Source organism: Capra hircus, chromosome 10 (assembly GCF_001704415.2).
Source record: "Capra hircus breed San Clemente chromosome 10, ASM170441v1, whole genome shotgun sequence".
Classification (NCBI taxonomy): domain Eukaryota; kingdom Metazoa; phylum Chordata; class Mammalia; order Artiodactyla; family Bovidae; genus Capra; species Capra hircus.
In genome coordinates, this window is record NC_030817.1 from 67,170,997 (window position 1) to 67,191,526 (window position 20,530).

General features: G+C 56.4%; 2 protein-coding genes across 6 annotated transcripts in view; one reads left to right on the top strand and one right to left on the bottom strand.

Annotated features, from left to right (window-relative positions):
- ANKRD63 (ankyrin repeat domain 63) lies at positions 1–4,828 on the top strand. Its single transcript, XM_018054458.1, has one exon. The coding sequence runs from the start codon at positions 693–695 to the stop codon at positions 1,839–1,841; it is 1,149 nt and encodes a 382-aa protein (XP_017909947.1). The 5' UTR covers positions 1–692; the 3' UTR covers positions 1,842–4,828.
- PAK6 (p21 (RAC1) activated kinase 6) overlaps positions 5,682–20,530 on the bottom strand; it is a 37,244-nt gene continuing 22,395 nt past the window's right edge. For 4 of the 5 annotated variants that reach the window (XM_018054460.1, XM_018054461.1, XM_018054462.1 and 1 more), the window contains 8 exons: positions 17,692–17,900; positions 16,168–16,821; positions 10,145–10,642; positions 9,918–10,051; positions 9,423–9,549; positions 9,208–9,333; positions 8,617–8,751; positions 5,682–7,228 (listed from right to left, as the gene is read on the bottom strand). In XM_018054460.1, the coding sequence (XP_017909949.1) occupies positions 7,061–7,228; positions 8,617–8,751; positions 9,208–9,333; positions 9,423–9,549; positions 9,918–10,051; positions 10,145–10,642; positions 16,168–16,821; positions 17,692–17,895 (2,046 nt within the window). In that variant the 5' untranslated portion in view covers positions 17,896–17,900 and the 3' untranslated portion in view covers positions 5,682–7,060. Of the gene's footprint in view, positions 8,485–8,616; positions 8,752–9,207; positions 9,334–9,422; positions 9,550–9,917; positions 10,052–10,144; positions 10,643–16,167; positions 16,822–17,691; positions 17,901–20,530 lie in introns of all 5 variants that reach the window. The other variant, XM_018054463.1, reaches the window with a different exon arrangement.

Below are 20,530 nucleotides of genomic sequence, written 5' to 3' on the forward strand. Positions count from 1 at the left end.
CACGAAGGGGTGGGTGGCGGTCAGAGGCGGTCTCCCCCGCCGGGTCCGTTTTGGCCCAGACAGCTCAGCCCGCTTCTAGGGCAGCCATTGTCATGGAGACCCCCGAGGCTATAAAACCAGGTATCCAGGCGGGTGACAGCTCCCGCGCCGCCGAGCCCCCCAAGTAAGGAGCAAGCGCCCTGGCGTGGCCCGGCCCCCGCGAGAGGGGAGGAGGCGGAGGAGCGGCGCCAGCAGATGAGGAGCGGCGCGCCCCGCCAGGGCTAGAGGCAGGCGCGCACGGCGGGCGCCACCGTCTCATCGGGGGAGCGGGGCTGCCCCGGGTGCGGGTGAGTGGCGCGGCTCCCAGCCACGAGGGACTGAGAGGCGCCGGACACCGGGAAAGCAGCCGGAGAGTCAGGAGGGGCCTGAGTTTCGGTTCCCGTCGTCTTGTGGCGGGCCAGGCGCGGAGCCCGGAGTAGCAAGCAATCTACACCTTCAGGCGGGAAGCTCAAGAAAGGAGCAGCGAGACACCAGGGGTGCAACCCAGGAGCGGCGGGGCAACTGGGGACCGAGCCGGGACCTCAGGACCCTCAGCTGCAGCTGCCCACGCAAGGAGGGGGCTATACCGGAGCGCCCCCGAGCCCGGCGGGGCGCGGGAACAGGGGCGCCCCCGCGCGGAGCTGCCGGGCCGCCTGGGCGCGGCGGCCGAGGCCATGCTTAAGCCCAAGGACCTGTGCCCCCGAGCGGGTACGCGCACCTTCCTGGAGGCCATGCAGGCGGGCAAAGTGCACCTGGCTCGCTTTGTCCTGGATGCGCTGGACCGTAGCATCATCGACTGCCGGGCGGAGCAGGGCCGCACGCCGCTAATGGTGGCCGTGGGCTTACCAGACCCCGCGCTGCGCGCGCGCTTTGTGCGACTACTGCTGGAGCAGGGTGCGGCAGTGAACCTGCGGGACGAGCGCGGCCGCACAGCGCTCAGCTTGGCATGCGAGCGCGGCCACCTGGACGCCGTGCAACTGCTGGTGCAGTTCAGCGGCGACCCCGAGGCGGCCGACTCGGCAGGCAACAGCCCGGTGATGTGGGCGGCCGCGTGCGGCCACGGGGCGGTGCTCGAGTTCCTGGTGCGCTCTTTCCGCCGCCTCGGCCTACGCCTCGACCGCACTAATCGGGCGGGCCTCACGGCCCTACAGCTGGCGGCCGCCCGCGGCCACGGGACCTGTGTGCAGGCCCTCACAGGGCCGTGGGGCCGCGCAGCCGCCGCCGCCGCGGCCCGGGGCTCCAACTCTGACAGCCCCCCTGGCCGTCCAGTCCCCGCTCCCAGCCCGGAGCGCCGACGACCCAGCCCCCGCCGCCTACCACGGCCTCTCCTGGCGCGCTTTGCCCGAGCGGCGGGCGGCCATGGTCACGGGGACGAGGCTGGCTCGGGGGGTAAGAGCTTCGGTCGGCACCGGGCACAGGGCTGCGAGCGGCCGGAGCTGGGCCGGAGCATGAGCCTGGCGCTGGGTGCCGTGACCGAGGAGGAGGCGGCGCGACTGCGAGCGGGAGCCCTGATGGCCCTACCGCATTCGCCCCAGTCTTCGGGGGCTGGGCGGTGGCGGTCGCAGGAGGTGCTGGAGGGAGCACCCCCAACCTTAGTGCAAGCGCCCATTGGTCTTAGCCCCCACCCCGAAGGTGATCCCGGCTCTGGCCGCTTGGGTTTGCGCCGACGCTCCACAGCTCCAGACATCCCCAGCCTGGTCGGGGAGGCGTCTGGGCCCGAGAGCGGCCAGGAATTAGAGCCCAATGCTCTGCCACTTTCGGTGCCCGGGCCTCAGCCTTGGCAGGGGGGCACGGAGGCCATGGTGCTGCACGCTCAGCGGTAAACAGCCTCGAGGCTGAGTCCTGCTCTCCCCACCTTCCAATCTCTGCTCTACTGGGATTTCTTTTTCCTAGGCCCCTCACTTTTCCTGGCAGTTTCTCACCCTCAGAGACTAGAACTTGCCCCTACTGCTGAGATGAGATCTCACTCCCTCAGCCCTCTCTCTGAAAGTCACCCCTATCTTATTTCTTTTTTGTGCCTGTTGATACTCCCTAAGTCTCACATTCTCTGAAGGCTTGCTGTTCCTGTTGTGAAAGCTGGATCCACAGGCTACAACCTTCCAGCTGGACTTCCTTCTCTCCTTGCTAAGGTGTAGTCCAGAGTCGTTCTGGCCCCCGCAGGGTTTCCTTCCCCTTGGAGGGTTTTCTCACACCCTCATCAGCCAGGCAGAAAGAGTTGACCTGTAGAACAAAGGCCTAGTCTCCCCCGTCCAACTCCAGTGATGCTGACAATAATGCCCCACACCACCTAAATCTTCCTTCCCCTTACACGTTGGAGTGTTGGAGAAGGGGAGCCCTGCTGGACCGGAGGGAAGGAATCTGGAAGTTTAGTTTTTCTGGGGAGAAAATCCTGCCTCAATACACTGAAAGCAGCTTTGGGGGGTGGGGGGAGGGTGGCAGGAATGCCAGTTGTCCCTTGAACCAGCAGCTGAGTAATTCTAGCTCCCTCTGCCTGATCCAAAGATTCAACTTCATTGACAATGTGGGGTCTTCCGCCCCCCTCCCCTTGCCCAGCCCAGTTCTGGGCTCTTGAGTGATTTCCTCTCACTTTCAGAGACCTGAAACGAAAAGAACGTAGCCCTTCCCCCGTCCCCACCGCCTCCCAGCTCCTCCGTCCCGTACGTGGGTGCTCCCGCAGGGTGGAACGGTTGCGAAGGCTTTGCTTAATTGTATTTCTTCCAATCCTCAAAGAACTCATGTTTTAAGTCTTTGTATGTGAAGCAGAAAGCAGCGGGTCTGATCCGAGGCTTAAGAACCTGACAATGTCTCTTTAAATAGAAGCTCCGCGAGGGGGATAATTGACTGAAGTGTTTGCCACGGTAAACGGCTGCGGCGCGAGGGAGTCTGAAGCCCACACGAGCCTCAGGTCCGGGTTTAAATTATATCAAACTGGCGAGAACTAGAAGGGGGCTGTTAAACGGTTCCTGCTTCTTGCTGGGCCGTTAATGGAGGGCAGGGCAGATGATGGATGCTAGAGGTCGAGACCAAGGACCCCTGCCTCTGCCCCAACGCGTGGGACTCAGGCTCGGCCCAGCTTCAATACTGGGCAGATTAGTGAGTCAGAGGCAACCGTGGAGAGGTGGTTAAAGGCCCTTTCCTGGCCTGGCCTTTGGTCCCCTCCTTCCTCTCCCCCGCCCTCTTCTTTGTGTCAGCCAAGCGGGAGGGGTCCGGAGGGTCCGGCGAATCGCGTGCCCTGCGGAAGCGCCAGCACACGAACCCGCGCGCCCAGCGGTTGTGGAAGCGGTGCGTGGGGGAGTTTTTTGTGAACCCCAGAGGTTGAGTTTGCAGCCCCTTCAGGAGCCGGCAGTGAGGTCCTTTCAAGACGTCGATCTGTTCATCTTTGCAGAACGGAGGGGTTCTCGCCAGTAACTCTAAGGAAACTGCCCAGAGCGAGAATAACCTGTAATGAGAAATAGGGCCTGCGGTGAGGGGTGGGTGATCAGAGGCCGGCCTCGTATAGGTGTCAGACGCTTGCGCAGGGCCTCCACCCCTCCAGGGTCCGCGAGGCCGCCAGGGCCCAGACTCTGGACGTGATCTCTGGTGCCCCCTGGTGGCAACACTGCGCTCTAGTTGCCTCCTGGCTCGGAGTTCAGACTTCTGGTTTTGCTTGAAATCACCGCTGTGTACTTCTCCGTTCCTGTGCACTTACCCATGGAATCCTCTTCCTCTTGTAGTATGTTAAATCCGGATACTTGAAGTCATTTCACAGCAGTGAAGTGAGGGACAATGAACAAAAAAACTCGCATGTGGAGTAGCAGGAGCCCAGACCCTTCACTTAGGACCCCAGGATCTTCCAAGGCTGCATGTGGAGAGCTCCGGCTGACTTCTGAGAGACTGGGAGCTTCCAACCTGTCCTTTGTGATTTCTGAACTGTGGGGCCTACTGATTCTGCACTGTTTTCTTCTGATGAGATTTGCTTTCGTTTCTGGGGTGTTTTGCCCTTTCCCCACTCTTCTCTCCCTAAATATCCCACTGTCTGAGTGGTGGGTGAACTGAAAAGTTCTGAAAAAGCACCTGAAAAGCCAGAGGGAGAGGATCTGGGGTGGGATGCGGGTGGTAATTGGATGTGCCAACTGCAAACTCCTTTTTTTTCCTGATCCTTGCTTGCTCACTTATCCTTTTCCAACTGTGTTTAACTTTTATGAAGTTTTTAATGGTGTAAGAATATAAGTATTTTGGCTTCTTCAAAATACCACATTGAAGACGTGGGTCTGGGGTTGCATGTTGTGTTGAAGGTGCTGTCATGTTTTAAGTGTCACTAACATGGGGATTTCTGGTTGAAGGTCACCTTAGGTCCTCTTTATTGGGTAAACAACTTCAAGGGCTCCTCTCTGTGGAGTTGCCAAGGGTTTGATGGTTGAAAGTGCTGTTTCTAAAAAACCACAGCAGATCTTTCCTGTCTGAACTAAACTGTGTATTTTGACTGCCTTGCTGTTCTTGCAGACTTACCTGGCCCAGCTCTGTGCAAAACTTTGACGTTTCACCACAATTCGCTCTCCTGAACTTCCTCTCATTGTTATCCCCAGAACACTGAGGCTGGGGTCCTCTTGAGCTCACTCTGGTCTAGCAGAGACTTTTTGAAACATTTTGCTTTTCCAAATTCTTGTTGCTTTCATCATTGTGAAGTCACCTGTGCCACTGGAGCTGATGTAAGCTCAGACCTGGTCTGTGTGTGAAGCTAAATGACACAAAGCACAGGCTTGGAATGACACCACAGTGGAAGGACTCTTAGAACTCAGAACAGTTAATAAATCCAGTGTTCTTCAGTTAAGAGAACTGGTGTCTTTTTGCCTTGCCAACCACTCCTGACTGTGGGCTCCCGTTGGGAGGGGGAAGGTCCCACCTTCTCTCAGCCTCCTTCTCTGCCCAGCCCACTGTGGCTGCCTCCTGGAGGTAAGAATCAGGTGCTGCTGAGCGGTTGGGACTGGGACCCTCAGACCAGAGCAGCTGTCTAGGTGGGGTTGCGGTAAGGAGCTGTGGGGAGAAAAGTCTGTGGGACTCCTTGCTCCTCTTAGGTAAGAGGTTTCAGTGACCCTGACAGAGAGAGGGTAGGATGAGACCTCAGGAAGGAAGTGCTGGAATCAGTGTCAGAGCTAGAAGTTTAAAGACCCGGGTTTCTTGATTTCCAGTTGTGCTCTTCACAGCTCCTCGTGGTCTCCTTCCTTTCTGAGAACCGAAACAGAGACCGCTTTCTCACTAGAGGCATTTCCAGGCCACTTCCTGTAGACATCTTGAGGAGAGCCGCAGCTTTCTGGGGGTGGGAGAAGCAAACGGGGAAAGGGAGACGCTGCTCCAGAAAGCTGTCCCTATCCCTGGCGGCTGCCCCAGAGCCCCCGTGGAGGCAGCAAGCACGGCCCATGGCTCTGGCTTTCTGGTTGAGTTCTTCTCCCCTGGGAAGGAGCCTTGTCTATTTTTCAGCTCATTCAGTCCCAAGGGCCTTTCACTTCCTGTTTCCCTCCTTCTCGGCCCTCATTGCCACCAGAGAGTTGGGTTTTCTGTGACTCAGAATGGCCATGGGGAACTCACGTCAGGGAGGAAGGGGGACCACCCTGGACACCCACTACAGTGTGTCTAGTTTGAAGACAGCCTGGCTACATTCCCAGAGACAAGAGGGAGGCCAGAGGTTTTGAACACTCAGTTTAATTTAAAACAGGCACAAGTGCAAACAATTCACAAAAGGGAAGATGCTTTTGTTTTTTAAAACTCTGACCCTTAAAAAAAAGTTCTTGCAATTTTTTCTTTTAGCCCCAAAGCAGGGCTCTAGGGACAGAGGAATCTAAAAATATTATCTAGATAGGGTCCAGACACCTGGAGTTCTTCCCTGGGATTCCCTGTCTCACAACAGCCCTGAAGGCTGGGAGGACAAGGAGACAGGTGTATGAGGAGGAGTTAGGGGTGGGTGGTCTGCACAGGTGGGGTGCCCACTCCAGTGACATGATGGACCCTGGGAGTTGGTTCACCTCCCCCAGACCAGGATTTTGAAATGAACCGGTCCCCCGTGCATACACAAAAGGAGCGGGTCCCTGATGACTTGGTTGTTGAGATGAAGCTCACAAAGCCTGTTCTCTCACTATACTGGTCCCTGGCTCTCAGACTCCACGGTACAGGAGAAAACTGCCAAGCACCTGGGATATGTTTGACAATATAGACCTCTTCATTGGTCAGGTAGAAACCTGGGACTTAAGTGATAGGAAGCCAGGCAGATTGCCTTCAGAGCAGAACTCAGTGGGAGAAAAGATGGAGAAGCCTAACCGAAGCCAGCTGTGGGTGGCCTTCCCCCCCGACCACACGCACACCCTGTCAAGGGAGACCACCTTCACTGCTAGTTGCCTCCTTCCTCTTTCACCCAGAAAATGCCCCTCCCTCACCCATGTCCTTCGAGCAGGCTGTTCACACTCAGGTGCTGGCTGTGCTAGGGGCATGTTGTCATCACAGGTGGGACAGGAAGCCAGTGTAGGTGGAACTGCAACTTCAGGAAGTCAGACACAAAGGGAGGAAGATGGATTTGGGCAATAAACGCCTTCCCCGTGGCCCTCTTAGACCCCAGGGTTTGGAGCTGGAGCTGAGAACAGCAAGCATCCTAGTGAAGACAGGCAGTCTGCCTCTTGGGTGACCTGGGATGCTCGTTTACAACTACCGTTATATATATATAAAAAAGAACCACAGCAGCCTTTTCTGCTGTGTTGGCCGCCGTGGCCAGAAGCGCTGGTCTCCATGTTTCATAGAAATATCCCTGTGCAAATAACAAAGGGTCATCCCGCAGAAGGGGTCTCCATCATCCCAAAGGCAACTGGGGACTCCTGGGAGGGAGAGTGACCGAGGGGCAGGTCCGGCCTGGCCCAGTGGGCTGAGGGGCAGGAGGGTAGGTTGGGGGCTTCACATTCAATCTTTGGAGAGAATACTGAGAGAGTGAGGCAGGCAGGCAGGCAGGCCTGTTGGCAAGCTGGCGGCCCAGTGTCCCCTGCCTGTGGGCACAGGTGGCAGGCGCGTTCTGGGGCCGGGCTCAGCAGGTGGAGGTCTGCTTGCGGTAGAGCTGGATCAAGGGCACCAGGCACTCGGGCAGCCCGGTCTGTAGCAGGAAGGGGTGGTCCAGGAGCTCCTGGGCTGTGGCTCTCTCCTGGGGGTCCCGCACCAGCATCCGGTCCAGGAAGTCTCGCAGCACGGGGGAGACCTGTGGAGGCAGGGCAGTGAGAAGAAGCCATAGCTGGTAGCCACTTTCGGGTGACCCAATCTGCCTGGCTCCACCATCATATGAAAGCCTTATATTCTCTTGTTTCTTATTCCTGGTTCCTCCCAGGCTCTGCACTTTTTGGATTATCAGGTAGGTAAGCCTGGCAAGCTACAGTCCATGGGATCACGAAAGAGTGGGACACAACTTAGCAACTAAACAACCACCAAGGAAAGTCAGCATCAGTCCAGGAAAAGTGGCCAGTTCACCACAGGGGGCTGTTGAGCAATGGAATTAGGGTACCTGGAGAGCTGGGCTCCCAGTACAGCCCATCTACCACGCTGCTTCTCAGGGCTCTGTGTTCAGACTCTGTGGAAAGGTGCCAGTGATCAAGTTCTGGGTCTATCCCTGATCCCTTGACAAGTTGCACTTTTATCTACAGCTCAGTTTTCTCATCTGTAGAATGGGCTAATGATAATATCTGCTTGCCTTGTCTTTCACACAGGGCTTTAGTGAAGATTAAAAAAAAAAAAAAAGAGGTCAGGGATGAAGAAGTGTTTTGAAAACTAGAAAAGTGAGACCTGAAAAGAAGATTCCTTTGTTGCTCGATGCCTTGGAGTCTAAGTCAAGGGCTTGCCTCAGTTCATTCTGAGAAATATTTTAGGATAAGGATGAGTCTTAGGCTATTACAGAAAGCTGCATCCTCTGGGGAATTAGCTAATTAGAACTATCTGCTAGTCTAGGGGTCAGGAGTGCAAGCTCTAAGGACCATTTGTCTCAAAGTGTTTCCTGTCTGTCCTCTCATCCAGCTGGGCTACGAAACTATTTTGCCATTTAGGCACCCAGCTTCAATCCTCTGGGACATTTCTTACTCTGGCCACCAGATGGCAGTGCCATTTTGCAGCTCTGTGCTGAGCTGGCCACCAGCAGGGGGTACCCACAGGTAAGACTGGGGGTTTGGGTGGATTTGGCAGAAAAAGGTTCAACACACACACACACACACACACACACACACACACACGAACACTGGTTTTAAGGGGAAACTGGCTTAGATGTGGTTAGCATATACACTGCCGGGGAGGGCAAGCCAGTTCTCTGGGATGGACTGGGAACATGTGCCGTGGTATAGCTCCCCAACACATGGGGTAGAGGGGGGTCCTGCTCAGATAGCTTCTCTAGATTCTTTTCCAGGACGTCAGGGTTCCCCACAGCCTTGCTTCTGTTCTCTTCGGCTCCTGTCATTGCCTGCAGGTGGAAACCTGTCAGAGTGACCGTAAGAGTTTGTGACTAGGCTCCACACCCAGGTGCAGCTGGGCCTGAGAGCCAGGCTCTGATCCTTGAAGCCTCAGGGAGAACGGGGCCTGCAGGCTCACGCCTGTGTGCTGACTGACCTTGTGAGAGTTCTTCAGCTTGGGTGGGGGGCTGTCCCGGAGCCTCTTCATGGCTTGCACTGGGGAGTCACTGAAGTAGGGTGGCTCTCCATCCACCATCTCAATCACCATGATGCCCAGAGACCAGATATCTACCTGCAAGAGGAGAATGTCCCTGACTCCACTGGCCAGAGTCTGGCCTCTTGGTAGTGAGCAGCGTGCTGCAGGCGGAGAGGAGCAGCTGGTCCCAGGTCTCCCTGGTGAGTTGGCCTCCTTCCTGGCCACCCGCCCAGTGCCCTGCTTAAGTGACCACTGGCTGCAGGGTCACAGCTGTCAGCCACTCTCTTAGAAAGGCCATCACACACAGGAAAGCCTGGCCACACCCTGACCTGCCCTTGGGCTTGGGGGAGAGCATTTGGGAGGCCAGCTTATGGCAGCAAACTCACAGGCCAGAGAAGAACCATCCAAAAGGGGCCAGTGGACAGGACTGACTAAGCGGGAACCTAAGAACTGGGGGCAATGTTTGGTGGGAAGCTCTGGGGAGGACCATAAGTAGAACCGTGTGTCTCCAAGCCCCTTCTGGGAGGACTGGGGGGTGGAGAGAGTGGTTACCTCAGTTGCATACAGAGACCTGGAGATCACTTCTGGAGCCATCCAGTACGGGGTTCCCACCAGGGACTTCCTCTTAGGGACATCTTTGCTGATCTGTGCACAGAACCCGAAGTCCGAGAGTTTCACCTGGAGTTAGGGCAAATGGGAGGGAAGGAAATGAGAGGTGAGGGAGCTGCGAAGGGGGTGGTGGGTGTGCCAGGATGGGCGGGGCTTACCCTGCCGTCGAGAGTCAGCAGGATGGAGTCGCTCTTGATGTCCCGGTGGATGACACCCTGGGCGTGCAGGTAAGCCAGGGCCTGCAGCACAGCCTCGCACACGGTGGCGATCTGCTCCTCATTCAGCCTGGATGTAGAACGCACGGCCACCAGCAAAAGAGAATGTTAGCTTTGGCAGGGCGGCCGGGCAGAGGGGCTGGGCAGAGTGGGTGCCCCAATACTGGGCCCCATAGCTTCCTGGGCAATGTGTGGAGGAGCCAAGCCAGGTCAGAGGCCTGGTGGAAACAGGCCTGGGCCTAGGCTGGAGACCCAGTATCTTCCTCACTCCCCTAAGACCCCCAGGTTGGTTTACCCAAGCCGATGGGCGTGGGGAGGATGGCTCAGGACAACGCGACAGGTGGTACCTCAATCATCTGGGACTCAGGCTACCTGATAGCCCTGCCAGGACAGTAGTGGGGCAGCCAGTGCCAGGGCCCTGCTCTTCCAGCTGCCCACCTGACTTGGGAGACGATGTCCGTGAGGGCGCCGCCCTGCAGGAACTCCATAAGCACCCACAGCTCCTCGCCCACCAGGTAGCTCTTGTACATCTCCACCACGTTGAGGTGCTGGTAGTCCCGCATGATCACCACCTGGGGGCAGGAGGGGATGCCTGAGTGCCGGCTCGCTCCCGTCGCCCCTGCGCCCGGAGGCCCGCCGCTGGCCGCCACACCCTCTCCTCCCACCTCGTTGAAGAGCAGCTCCCTGCGCTGCTGCTTCCTGAGGTCCATCATCTTGACGGCCACCTGGCGGCCCGAGTGCTTCTCCCGGGCCAGGCAGACGATGCCCGTGGAGCCCTCGCCAATCTTCACGTAGCTGTCCAGCAGCAGCCGCGGGTCACCCTGGTCCACCACCATCCTGAGCGCAGCCTTGAACTGCTCGTGCGTCACGACGCCCGTGTCCTCGCCAGCCAGGGCGCCCTTGGCCACCGCGGGGTCTTGGGGCAAGTACAGGTTGCTGGTGCTGATCTGGGCATGCCGGGTGCGGGGCGACCCCGCCGGGGAAGACCGGCCTGGAGGAGCGCCGGCGGCTGGGGCCGCGCGGAGGGACTTCTGAGGGCTGCTGGTATCCGAGGCGGTCAGAGGGCTGAAAGGCCCCACGGGCTGGTCTGAGGGCAAGGACTGGGCCTTGGCCACCAGGCTGGGGGGGCCGCCTTTCAGTGCCGGTCTGAAGGAGGAGCTGGGCTGTAGAAAGAAACAGAAAAAAGGTTGGCTGTGAGAGCACTTGGAGTACCCTTCCCAGGGACAGGGGGTGGCCTCTGTGACCTCTGGACAAGGGTAGGGTCAGGCAGGGCATCAGATGAATGTGGGAGATGCCTCAAGCAAAGATTTTCAAATGGAACTGAAGTCAAACCACAGTCCTGCTTGAGAAGCCAACCCTCAGTGTTCCCAAGTGAGCAGAAAAAATAACAGCTGTTTAGATCCACTCTGCCCCTCCTGGGAAGACAAAGCCAGGTCCCTGGAGTGTCCTAGCTCGGTGTTTCTTCCCTGGGTGATGGACAGTCAGGCCCCAGGGAGGCCACCAGGAGGCGATCCCCACTCTGTGCTGTGGGGCTGCACAGGGAATCTGGGTCACAGGGATTCACAGCTGTGTCTCTCCCATCCAAGGGCTCAGGTGGGCAGAAGAGGCCCTGGGCATCGGGTGGGGGGAGGCAAACGCAGCAGCACAGCTGTGACTGACTCCTAGGGCAGGGAAGGAAAACCCCAGTTGAGGTCTGATAGTCCTGCTCGTTCCTGACAATGGGGAGTCTGTGTGTCTGTGCTGTGAGCCACACAGCCATGTTACCTAGGGGCGGGGGGGTGGTCCTTGGGTGTCCCCTAGACTGGGGATTTGGTGCTAGAGAGATGTGGAGTCAGGAGGGTAGGTCCGGCCAAACACAAGCCTTGGGGCCGGGGTGAAAGGGTTTCCTAAGGGCTCCCTGGAGCAGCCCCTCTGGGTGATACATGCAACCCCCATGTATCCCCCAACAAGGAAGAGAGGGCAGGGGGCCCAGGTTTCTGATTCCTGGTGGGGAGTGAGGGAGAGAAGGTGGAACTGAGTGCAGACTGGGCCCCCAGTGAGCCCTGCACAGCTCCAGCCCTCCTGGCAGCCCCAGTAAGAAAGGGTCCCATCCTTGGGTTTTCCCCAAGAAGCTGGTAAAGTACCACACAACACCTCCCAGGGGCACCTGGAGAGGGCCATCCCCCAAAGTGACCTACTGGGGGACACTTGAGGAGCTGCAAGAGGACCTTCTGAGAATGTCTCAGAGCCCATTTCATAGACGGTTTGTCTAGGTGCCTAGAGGGTGCTGGCCCTCCCTTATCCTCACAACTGAGTCAGCATCCAGAGAATCTGCTCAAGCACTCAGCTTGGGCTGGACTGCGTCAGTCTGGGCCTTGGGTCCTACCAGGCTCAGCCAGAGCCTTCTCAACCTCTTCAGCAGCCCTCCCCCCTGGACTTCAGAGCCCCCACCCCAATCCCTGGCCTGGGCTGGCCTAGGGCTGAGCAGGTGCACAGTGCCACTGCCGCGGCTGCTCTGCCAGCCCCAGCCCCATGTGCGTGCTGCAGCCTCAGGCAGGCTGTGCCTGGCTCCAGCTCAGTCCTCGAGGGGAAGGAGCAGGAACGCCTCCTGAGACCGCTGAGACCACTCCACTCCTGCCTGGGGAGCACTTCTGTGCAGCAGGTAGACTATCCCATGTCCCCGCCAGTACCCAACCCTCACCTGCCCTTCCCTAGTCTATTGTGGTGAAGCAGTGGGACCTCCAGCTGAGGGTCAGGAAAGGACCCGGATTCTGGTCTTGCTCTGCTCTGACTTGCCATGAATCCTAGGCCAGTCCCCCTCTCTGAGCCCCAGTTTCCTCTGATCTGGGGAGCTGGATAAAATGCAGAATCCTGGGCCTTGGGAATGGCCTCAGTAGGTTTCTGAGAGAAGGGACTCTGCATTTTAACAAGGCCCTGGAGACCCAGGTTCGATCCCTGGGTAAGGAAGATCTCCTAGAGGAGGAAATGGCAATCCACTCCAGTATTCTTGCCTGGAGAATTCCATGAACAGAGAAGCTTGATCCCTGGGGTCACATTGAGTCAGACATAACTGAGCAACTAACACACCAGCACTGGGTTTTGAGGTGGGAGGAACCTCGAACCGCAATTTGAGCTGCTCTGATTCCATGGCTGCAGGGAGCCCATGGGAGGCCGGGGACTAGGGGTAGAGGGAGCGTGGCCACTGAGGCTGTGGGGCCACAACCAGGAACAGAAGTATCACACGCTGTCACCCAGAAGCAGCACCCAAGGCTCTGTAAAAAGGCTGCCTGCTGGCCAAGGCGGATTTAATACAGAAAATGTGCTCTCTGAGCAGCACTGGTGTGGGGCTGGGCGGAGCTTGGGGACATGAAAAGCTCATGTTGCCCTCAACCTCATCCTCTCAGCCCTTGACCTCTCTCCACCGTGGATCTCTAAGGAAGGCAGACCATTTCCCATTCCTTCCAGCCTCTCAGCTTCTTGCATGAGCTCTCTGCTCTGAGGATGTGTGGACATGGGGAGGGTGGGGACAGGCCATGCAGAGGGGCTGAGGAGGGGGCTTCATCTTTCTCTGCCATCAAGGCCCCCATGGAGACCCTGAGCTCAGGGCCCAAGGTTACAGGGGGCGGACGGAAGCAGTAGATGGACCTGGTGGAGAGGCCAGCACCCATGTGGTCTAGGACACGGGGGTGGTGGGCCAGGCTTGGTCTTCACCTCTGCGGGGTCTGGTCCCAAGTGTCCCTTTGTGGGCTTTGCTGCCTGTCTCCACAAGGAGGGAGCTTCTACCTCACAGAGCCACCAGAAAGGACCGGGTGAAGCTTGTTAAACCATTCCAAGAAAGCGAAAGGGCAACAAAACGTGGAATTAATTAAGGACTCTGGATTAATTCTGGAGTTACATGTGTGACTGAGGCCTCTTGCAGGGCAGGAAGCCACTAGAAAGAGTCGTTCGTGGAGTTACAGCGCTGTCACATGTCCCCTTCCTGGGCTGTGGGGACAGGGCCGGGCTCTCCAGCTATGGGCTCAGGAGGCTGTTCTGTCGGGGCTGCACAGGCAGAGGCCATCTCATGATATTTAAGAAATAATAAAGCCATTTTCAGAGGGCTTACCACTTTAACAAGGGCATTAAGTGCCTTATCTCATTTAATGCTCATGGCCCTGTGGCTTGTTTTATTAAGCCATGGGTAATATTATTATCTACATTTGTAGATGAGGAAATAGGCTCAGAGAGGTTAAGTAACTTGCTTAGAGTCACTCAGTAGGAAGCAGACTTCAGCCCTGGTCAGCCTAATCTCTGACCTCTATGCAGTGGTCTGACTGGGGGTCCTTGGCATATAATGGAGTACATGATACACAGCAGGTATTTAACCCAGGTTTGCAGATTGCTGAGGTCTTTCTGACTCGGCCTTCTGCCACTAAGTGGGACCACTTCTAAATCCCTCAAGCTCTGTCTTACCTCCTTGGCCTTCCTCTCCCTCCTTGAGGTCCTCTTTTGCTCTTTGGTCAAAGTGAGTGACTGCAGGCCAAGTGGTGCAAGAGCTGAGGGCAGTAGTTCTTAACTGGGGGTGATTTTTTCCCTTGAGGAACACTCGGCAATGTCTGGAGGAATTTGGGGTTGTCCCATCTGAGGGGTGCTACTAGCATCTAGAGGGTAGCGGTCAGAGATGCTTCTGAATATCCTTCAATACACAGAAGAGTCCTTACCACAAAGGATTATCTACAAACGTCAGCGGTACAAGGTTGAGAAGCCTGGACCCAGAGTGGCTAAGGGGCAGTCTTGGTCCTGCCTTTTAGGGGCCTGGCTTGAGAACATCTGTCCAGAAGGGTGTGCCCAGGGGGCCAGATTGGGAACTGCGGACAAGCGCCACCTGCCTCCATAGGTATAGGGGAGATGCTGCACCGCCTGCAGCAGCAGCCCACAGTAGGCGCCTGGTGAAGTGTGCAGAGATGGGGGATGGCCTGGCCCCCTGCTGTGGGGTGCAGGAGGGAGCCCTGGGCCATGCATGCCAGTTTTGACACCGCCTTTCTCCAAATCCCTGAAACCACCTCCCTGCTCCATCAGGACCCTCTACGTGCACTTTCTGGTGGTATGCACTGTCCTGCTCCGTCATTAGTTTTCTGGGGAATGTCTCCCCAGGGACAGCCTTCCAAACCCCTCCACACGCTCACAGGCACTCATGTTTTCTCACAGGACATATCAAGCCACATCTCATCTATTCCTCTCCAAAACCAACCCCTGCAGAGGATCCTAGCCCACTGTCCTTTGTCCCAGTGGGGGCTGGAGGGCACAAAGCCCAGACCTCCTCTGGCTGGCAGCGACTTAGAAGGGGTTGAGGGTCCAGGTTACTCCCAACCCCGCTGTCCTCCACGCTCAGGCGGGACACAGAGGCGCCATCTGGGAGGGGAGACTCTGTCACTCATGCTGCTGTGGTGGTTATTTCTTAGATCTGACCTAGAACCCTCGTGGGCTTCTCTAGTGGCTCAGTGCTAATGAACGTGCCTGCCAAGCAGGAGACATGTCGATCCCTGGGTCTGGAAGATTCCCTGGAGAAGGAAATGGCAACCCACTCCAGTATTCTTGCCTGGGAAAGCCCATGGACAGAGGAGCCTGGTGGACTGCAGTCCACAGGGTCGCCAAGAGTCGGACACGACTTAGCAACTAAACAGCAACAAGCTTGTGCTGTGGCCTAAGCTTATTTCTACCTGTCCCTTAGGAAGGAGCTAAAAGATGCCTTTGTGAAAAGGCCTTCATGAGGAGGAGGTGTGAGCCCAGAGGGCCCCCCACCCCTGGCTGACTGTTTGAGTCAGTCTTCTCATCTGCCAAATGGGAAAGGATGTTACTGTCACTACGGACGGGGTGTCATAGGGTATGGAAGAAGCCAAAGCTTTCTCCTCTGCCTGCCAAGAAATGTCACCATTAGGGCTCCATTCACTGGTTCCTTTTTAACAAGAAAAATGTGTGCATTTGATACTGTCACACATGCTGAAAGTTGGTTCTCCTGATGCTCCCAGACCCCAGGCAAATTCAGTCCTCTAGCTTTTCATATGGCACACAATATGAGAAAAAAATAATTATAGAAATGTTAAACAGAGCAACAACCACTAGGAAAAGGGTAGGCAGGAAGGAGAGGAGGAAGGGAGTGAGGAGGAAGAAATCCTCACTAGAGAAGGGCATTCTGAATGCCTATGGGAGAAGCAGTGCAGGGAGGCTGTGCCTGACCTCAGGAGAGCCCTGGGATAAGCAGGGGGTTGAGGCCAAAAGAAGATCTGAGAAGAGAGAGCCAGAGAGACCCTGCCCCCTAAGTCCTAGAGCCCCTACTTCTGCTGGGGCCTGGGTGGGGGTTGCCGGTCACTGGGGGCAGGGGAGAGTCTGGGCTTGCGGTTAAAAGTGCTGCTTTTTCAGGGAGCATACCTGCCTCTCTGTGTGGTCTGCCTAGACACACCCCAGAGAGCAGGAGTGTCAGCTGGGGCATACTGAAGCCCCTCAGAAACCCCTGAAAAGTGACCTGGCTTGCAACCTCTGACTCACACGTGCTAAGCCTTTGGAGGAGGAGCGCTCAGCTGGTTCAGGGTAGAATCTGCAGCTGATGATCTGTTGCCTTCCCCCAGCCCGACCATGTAAGCAGGAAAGGCAGGCAGGGCCTGTGTCCCCAGCGGATGCAGTGGGCCCAGCTGCCTACCCTGGTGAGAGTGGGGGCCCCAGCCTGACTTACCTTGCTCTGCGCTGGAGGGCCTGGCTTGCTGATGCTTGGAGGGGCCGTGGCAGGAGCAGACAGGAACATGCTTCGGAACAGCCTGCGCTTCAGGCTGCTCTCCTGGGTCTTAGGGCTGGGGCTGCCCTCCCCGCCAGGCCTGCTCGCCGCTGAGCCCACCAGGCAGGACTGTGGCCGGGCCTCCTCGGGGCCATGTCTGGCAGTCTTGGTCCCACGCCTGCCCGTGGCCGTGGGGGGTGAGGTTCCGGTTGGGGAACTCTGCAGACAGGTGCCCAGCTGCAGGCAGCGCTGTGTGGCACCCTGGAACTCGGCAGGGCCCAGGGACTGTGTTTTGGCGGCCAGTCCATTGGGAAGGACCCGTGGGCTCTGCAGCTCGGGCCACGGCACCTGCCTGCGTCCTGCTGGTGCACCCCCGTTGCAGCTGAGGTAGAGTCCGTGGGGGTCGCTGCGCTCAGACTGGGGGCTCTGAAGGTACATGTCCGGGTCAGTGGCCCACTGCTCATCCCCCAGCAGCCCCAGGGACTGTGCCCGCCGCCGGCTGGTGGGGCTGCGGCCGCGCAGGGTGTTGGAACTGATGACCGACAACTTCTGGATGTCGTTGAGCAGCCCGGAGATGTAGCCATCTGTAGGCACCGAGCTGCCCCGCACCACCGTCTGCAGGAGGGGTGGAGGAAGAGTGTGGTGAGCCTCCTGTTCATGGTGGAGGGCGGGGGTCAGGTCAGAGAGCAGGGCCTAGAGGAGGAGGATCACCTGAGGACCTTGCTTGGTGCATCATCTACCTGTTCCTTAATTTTTCAGTCCCTTACCAGGGCTCACAGAGGGCCAGGCCTGTGCCGGGGTGGGCATACAGGAAGAAGGTTCATTCTCATGGGCTCAAGAGCTCCACAGACAGGCAGGGCAGGTGAGTAACTACACTGTTTAATCCAGCGTGCCTGATGGTGTGGGTGGCTGAGCGTGGGGAGCTGGTGGGACTTCAGACCCTGCCTGGGGCTCACTGCCATTCTCCAGCTCTATCTGTGGTCCTCTGGGGGGGCATGCAGGGCTCTCTGGGGGGAGAGGCTCCAGGCCAAGGCTCTCCTCCACACACATGGGCTTCGTGGCCTCCAAACCCCACCAGAGCCCTGACCCCAACCCCTTTATCACGGGGCTCTTTATCACGTTGTGTCCCGACCTACACAACATAATCCCCCTGGTCTGTGAGAGCCCCAGGTCCAAATATCGCTTTGGGACATACCTAAAGATTGTTCATTGTTATCTGAAACTCAAATTTTATTGGGCCTCCTGTATCTTTATTTGCTTAATCTGGCAACCCTCCCACCCTGTGGGTTGGGATAACCCTCCCCCTTCAAACCAGACTCCTTCTCCCTAGGGAGAGAAGAGGCTGATTAGCTGGGAAAGAAAACAAGGTAACTAATTGATAACTGGTTGTCACTTCCTCCGGTGCCTGGGTGGTCCTGCCAGCTGCTCTCTGTGGAGAGGGATGGTCTGAACCCCACCCTCCGCCCTCCCCGCCCCGCACCTCACCTTCATGGGCTGGAGCTGCACCCGGGTAATGCGTGAAGGGTCCACCACGGGCTTGGGTCGCCGCAGCGTGTCCAGGATGTTCTGCCATTGTGGGGGGAGGCCCACGAACTTGCCTTCTTTGGGGTCGAAGGAGGTGTGCACGCGGTGCTGGAAGTTCTGTGGGGCCGAGATCTCGGGGCGTTTCTTCTTTTTCTTGCGGAACATGGCGCCTGCATGGGGAGGCTCAAGCTGAGCTCCGGCTCCACAGGGGCCTGGCCCCAGGGAAGCACAGGGGGCTGCAGCGTGTGCTGGGGCCCCAGGCTCCCTTCCCGGGCACAGCCCCCCCGTACCAGCCCAGGCTCCCCCTACCCCACCTCGTAGGCCTCTTCCTTGGGGGAATGGGCTAGCTCCCCACAGAGTGGTCCCAGAAGTAGCAAGAACCCCATAAACAAGCCAACACAGACTACAAACATGGAAAAGAGGTGTCTGCTTTCTTGTCTGAGCCAAGTCCCCTGCCGAGCACGCAGACTCTGGGGGTGTGTTTTTATAAGATCCAAAGACATGACAAATATCATTCCACCGTCAAAGAGCTAAAAGGGGGGTGGGGAAGAGGGAGGAAAGCCCGCAAACTCATTGTATGACGTGAGGATGATCTTGATTCTTAAAGCAGATAAGACTAGTACAAGAAAAGGAAAATGTGAGCCAACTTCACTTATGAACATAAAAGAAAATCCTAAATAAAATTAGCAAATTGAATCCAACTGCGCATTAAAGGTTTTTGTTTTTTCTTTTATATCACAGTCAACTCGGGTTTGTCCCAGGATGGTTCTAAAACAAAACCTGTCAATGTGACATGCACCCTCACAAAAAGGCAAGCTGCTGATTCACAGGCATTCACAAGCTGCAGATTGCCCAGTCAGGGGCCAAACTAAAAGGACCCTTGTGGTCCCCAGGTGCTCGGCCCTAATTCTGGAAAGGCCCTGAGCCAAGGGAACTGCTGGGGAGGGTGAGGGCCACTATCTTAGGGGGAAAAGATAGCCCACTTCCGCCTGGGCTCCTTTCTCTCTGGTCTCACAACTCTGACTATACAAAACATCCCCTGCAGTCAAACCTCCATCCCTTACTTTGCAGTTAGGGGTTTGCCCAAGGTGTTAAGGGGCTTCCCTCATAGCTCAGTCAGTAAAGAGTCTGCCTGCAATGCAGGAGGTCTGGGTTCGATTCCTGGGTTGGGAAGATGCTCTGGAGAAGGAAATGGCAACCCATTCCAGTATTGTCACCTGGCGAATCCCATAGACAGAGGAGCCTGGCAGGCTACAGTTCATGGGATCGCAAGAGTCAGACACAACTTAGTGACTAAACCACCGCCACCTAAGGCCCTACTAAGCTCCATCAACAGCTCTGAGTGACATGGGCACGCAGATCTGAGCAAGGGAGACTGACCCTTCCAAGTGCTGCTCTGGCCTTGCTTTCAGGGAGCCCTAGGCTGGGACCACATGTGATGGAAGACACAGTTGGGGTACCCACTCAAATACTTTTATGTCTGATGTGGCTCAAAATAGCTCAATGGGTTTGTGTGTGTATGTGGGTGGGGGGGGTATGTGTGCAAAAGACACTCAGTAGGCGCTTGTGTCAGATAGAAAGGTCACTTTCAACAAGACATGTTTTGTGTCTTGAATTGAATGCTTGGGTCTTTCATTTATCCACAGAACTGAATATGTTCATGGCATCGGAACATGGCATTCTCTTTTTGCTTCTGCTCTGGAGGTTAACCAGTAACCTGGTTACTTTCACAGGTTCTGGAGTAGGTCACAGATCTAGGAGGGAGCTGGTGTCCACTTGGAGGGAAGGGGGCTCAAACAGCCACAGCTTCTCCACATTCACCAAGCATGAATCAATCTGAATCCAGGTCATACCTCTTGGATGGCCATTACTTTGGGGACCTTGAAATTCAGTAATCTATCAAACATTCCCACCAGGCAAAGCCACATGTGCAGAAGCTCCAAGAACCAAGGACTTTAGAATGAAATATACCTTTGAGTTATAGGAGAGTGGCAGGAAGTCTGCCACTAATTTGGGGAGATTCTGAGTGAGTTACATAAATGCTGTAACCCCCAGCACTCTTCATCTATAAAGTGGGGTTAATAAAAGATAACACACAGGTTTAGGGAGTGTTGAATGAGCAGATTCCCACGAAACAGGGGCTTTTTCTCTTGCTCTGTTACCTCTCTGAGCATCCTCTCAGTTCAGGGCTCTGCAGACAGCAGAACATGAGCAGATACAAGTCTGGAATTGATGCTCAACCCCAATCCTTCAAAGTCACCTGGCACGGGTTATGTGTGATTTCCGGTACTAGGGCCCTTGCTACTTCTCCACAATGTAGACTCTTCATGGTTTGGTAAAACTTGACCTCCTCCTGGTGGTCTTTGGCTACAGAAGAAACTCAGTTCTGCAATTCTGTTCTCAGAGCATCTCAGACCCTCTGGATCTGTCCAGACATCTCTGGATTAGCTCAGCTGACAGTTTCACTCTCCTCCCTACTCTGTGAACTCCTCTAGAGGTGCAGGGAACAGCCAAGAGTTGAAAAAGAGCTGGCTAATACTCCCTCCTGCAAGGAGATCAAATCAGTCAATCCTAAAGGAAATTAACTGAATATTTATTGGAAGGATTGATGCTGAAGCTGAAGCTGCAATACTTTGGCCGCCTGATGGGAAGAGCCGACTCGTTAGAAAAGGCCCTCTGGGAAAGATTGAAGGCAGGAGGAGAAGGGGACGACAGAGGACTAGATGGTTGGATGGCATCACCAACTTGATGGACATGAGTTTGAGCAAGCTCCGGGAGATGGTGAAGGACAGGGAAGCCT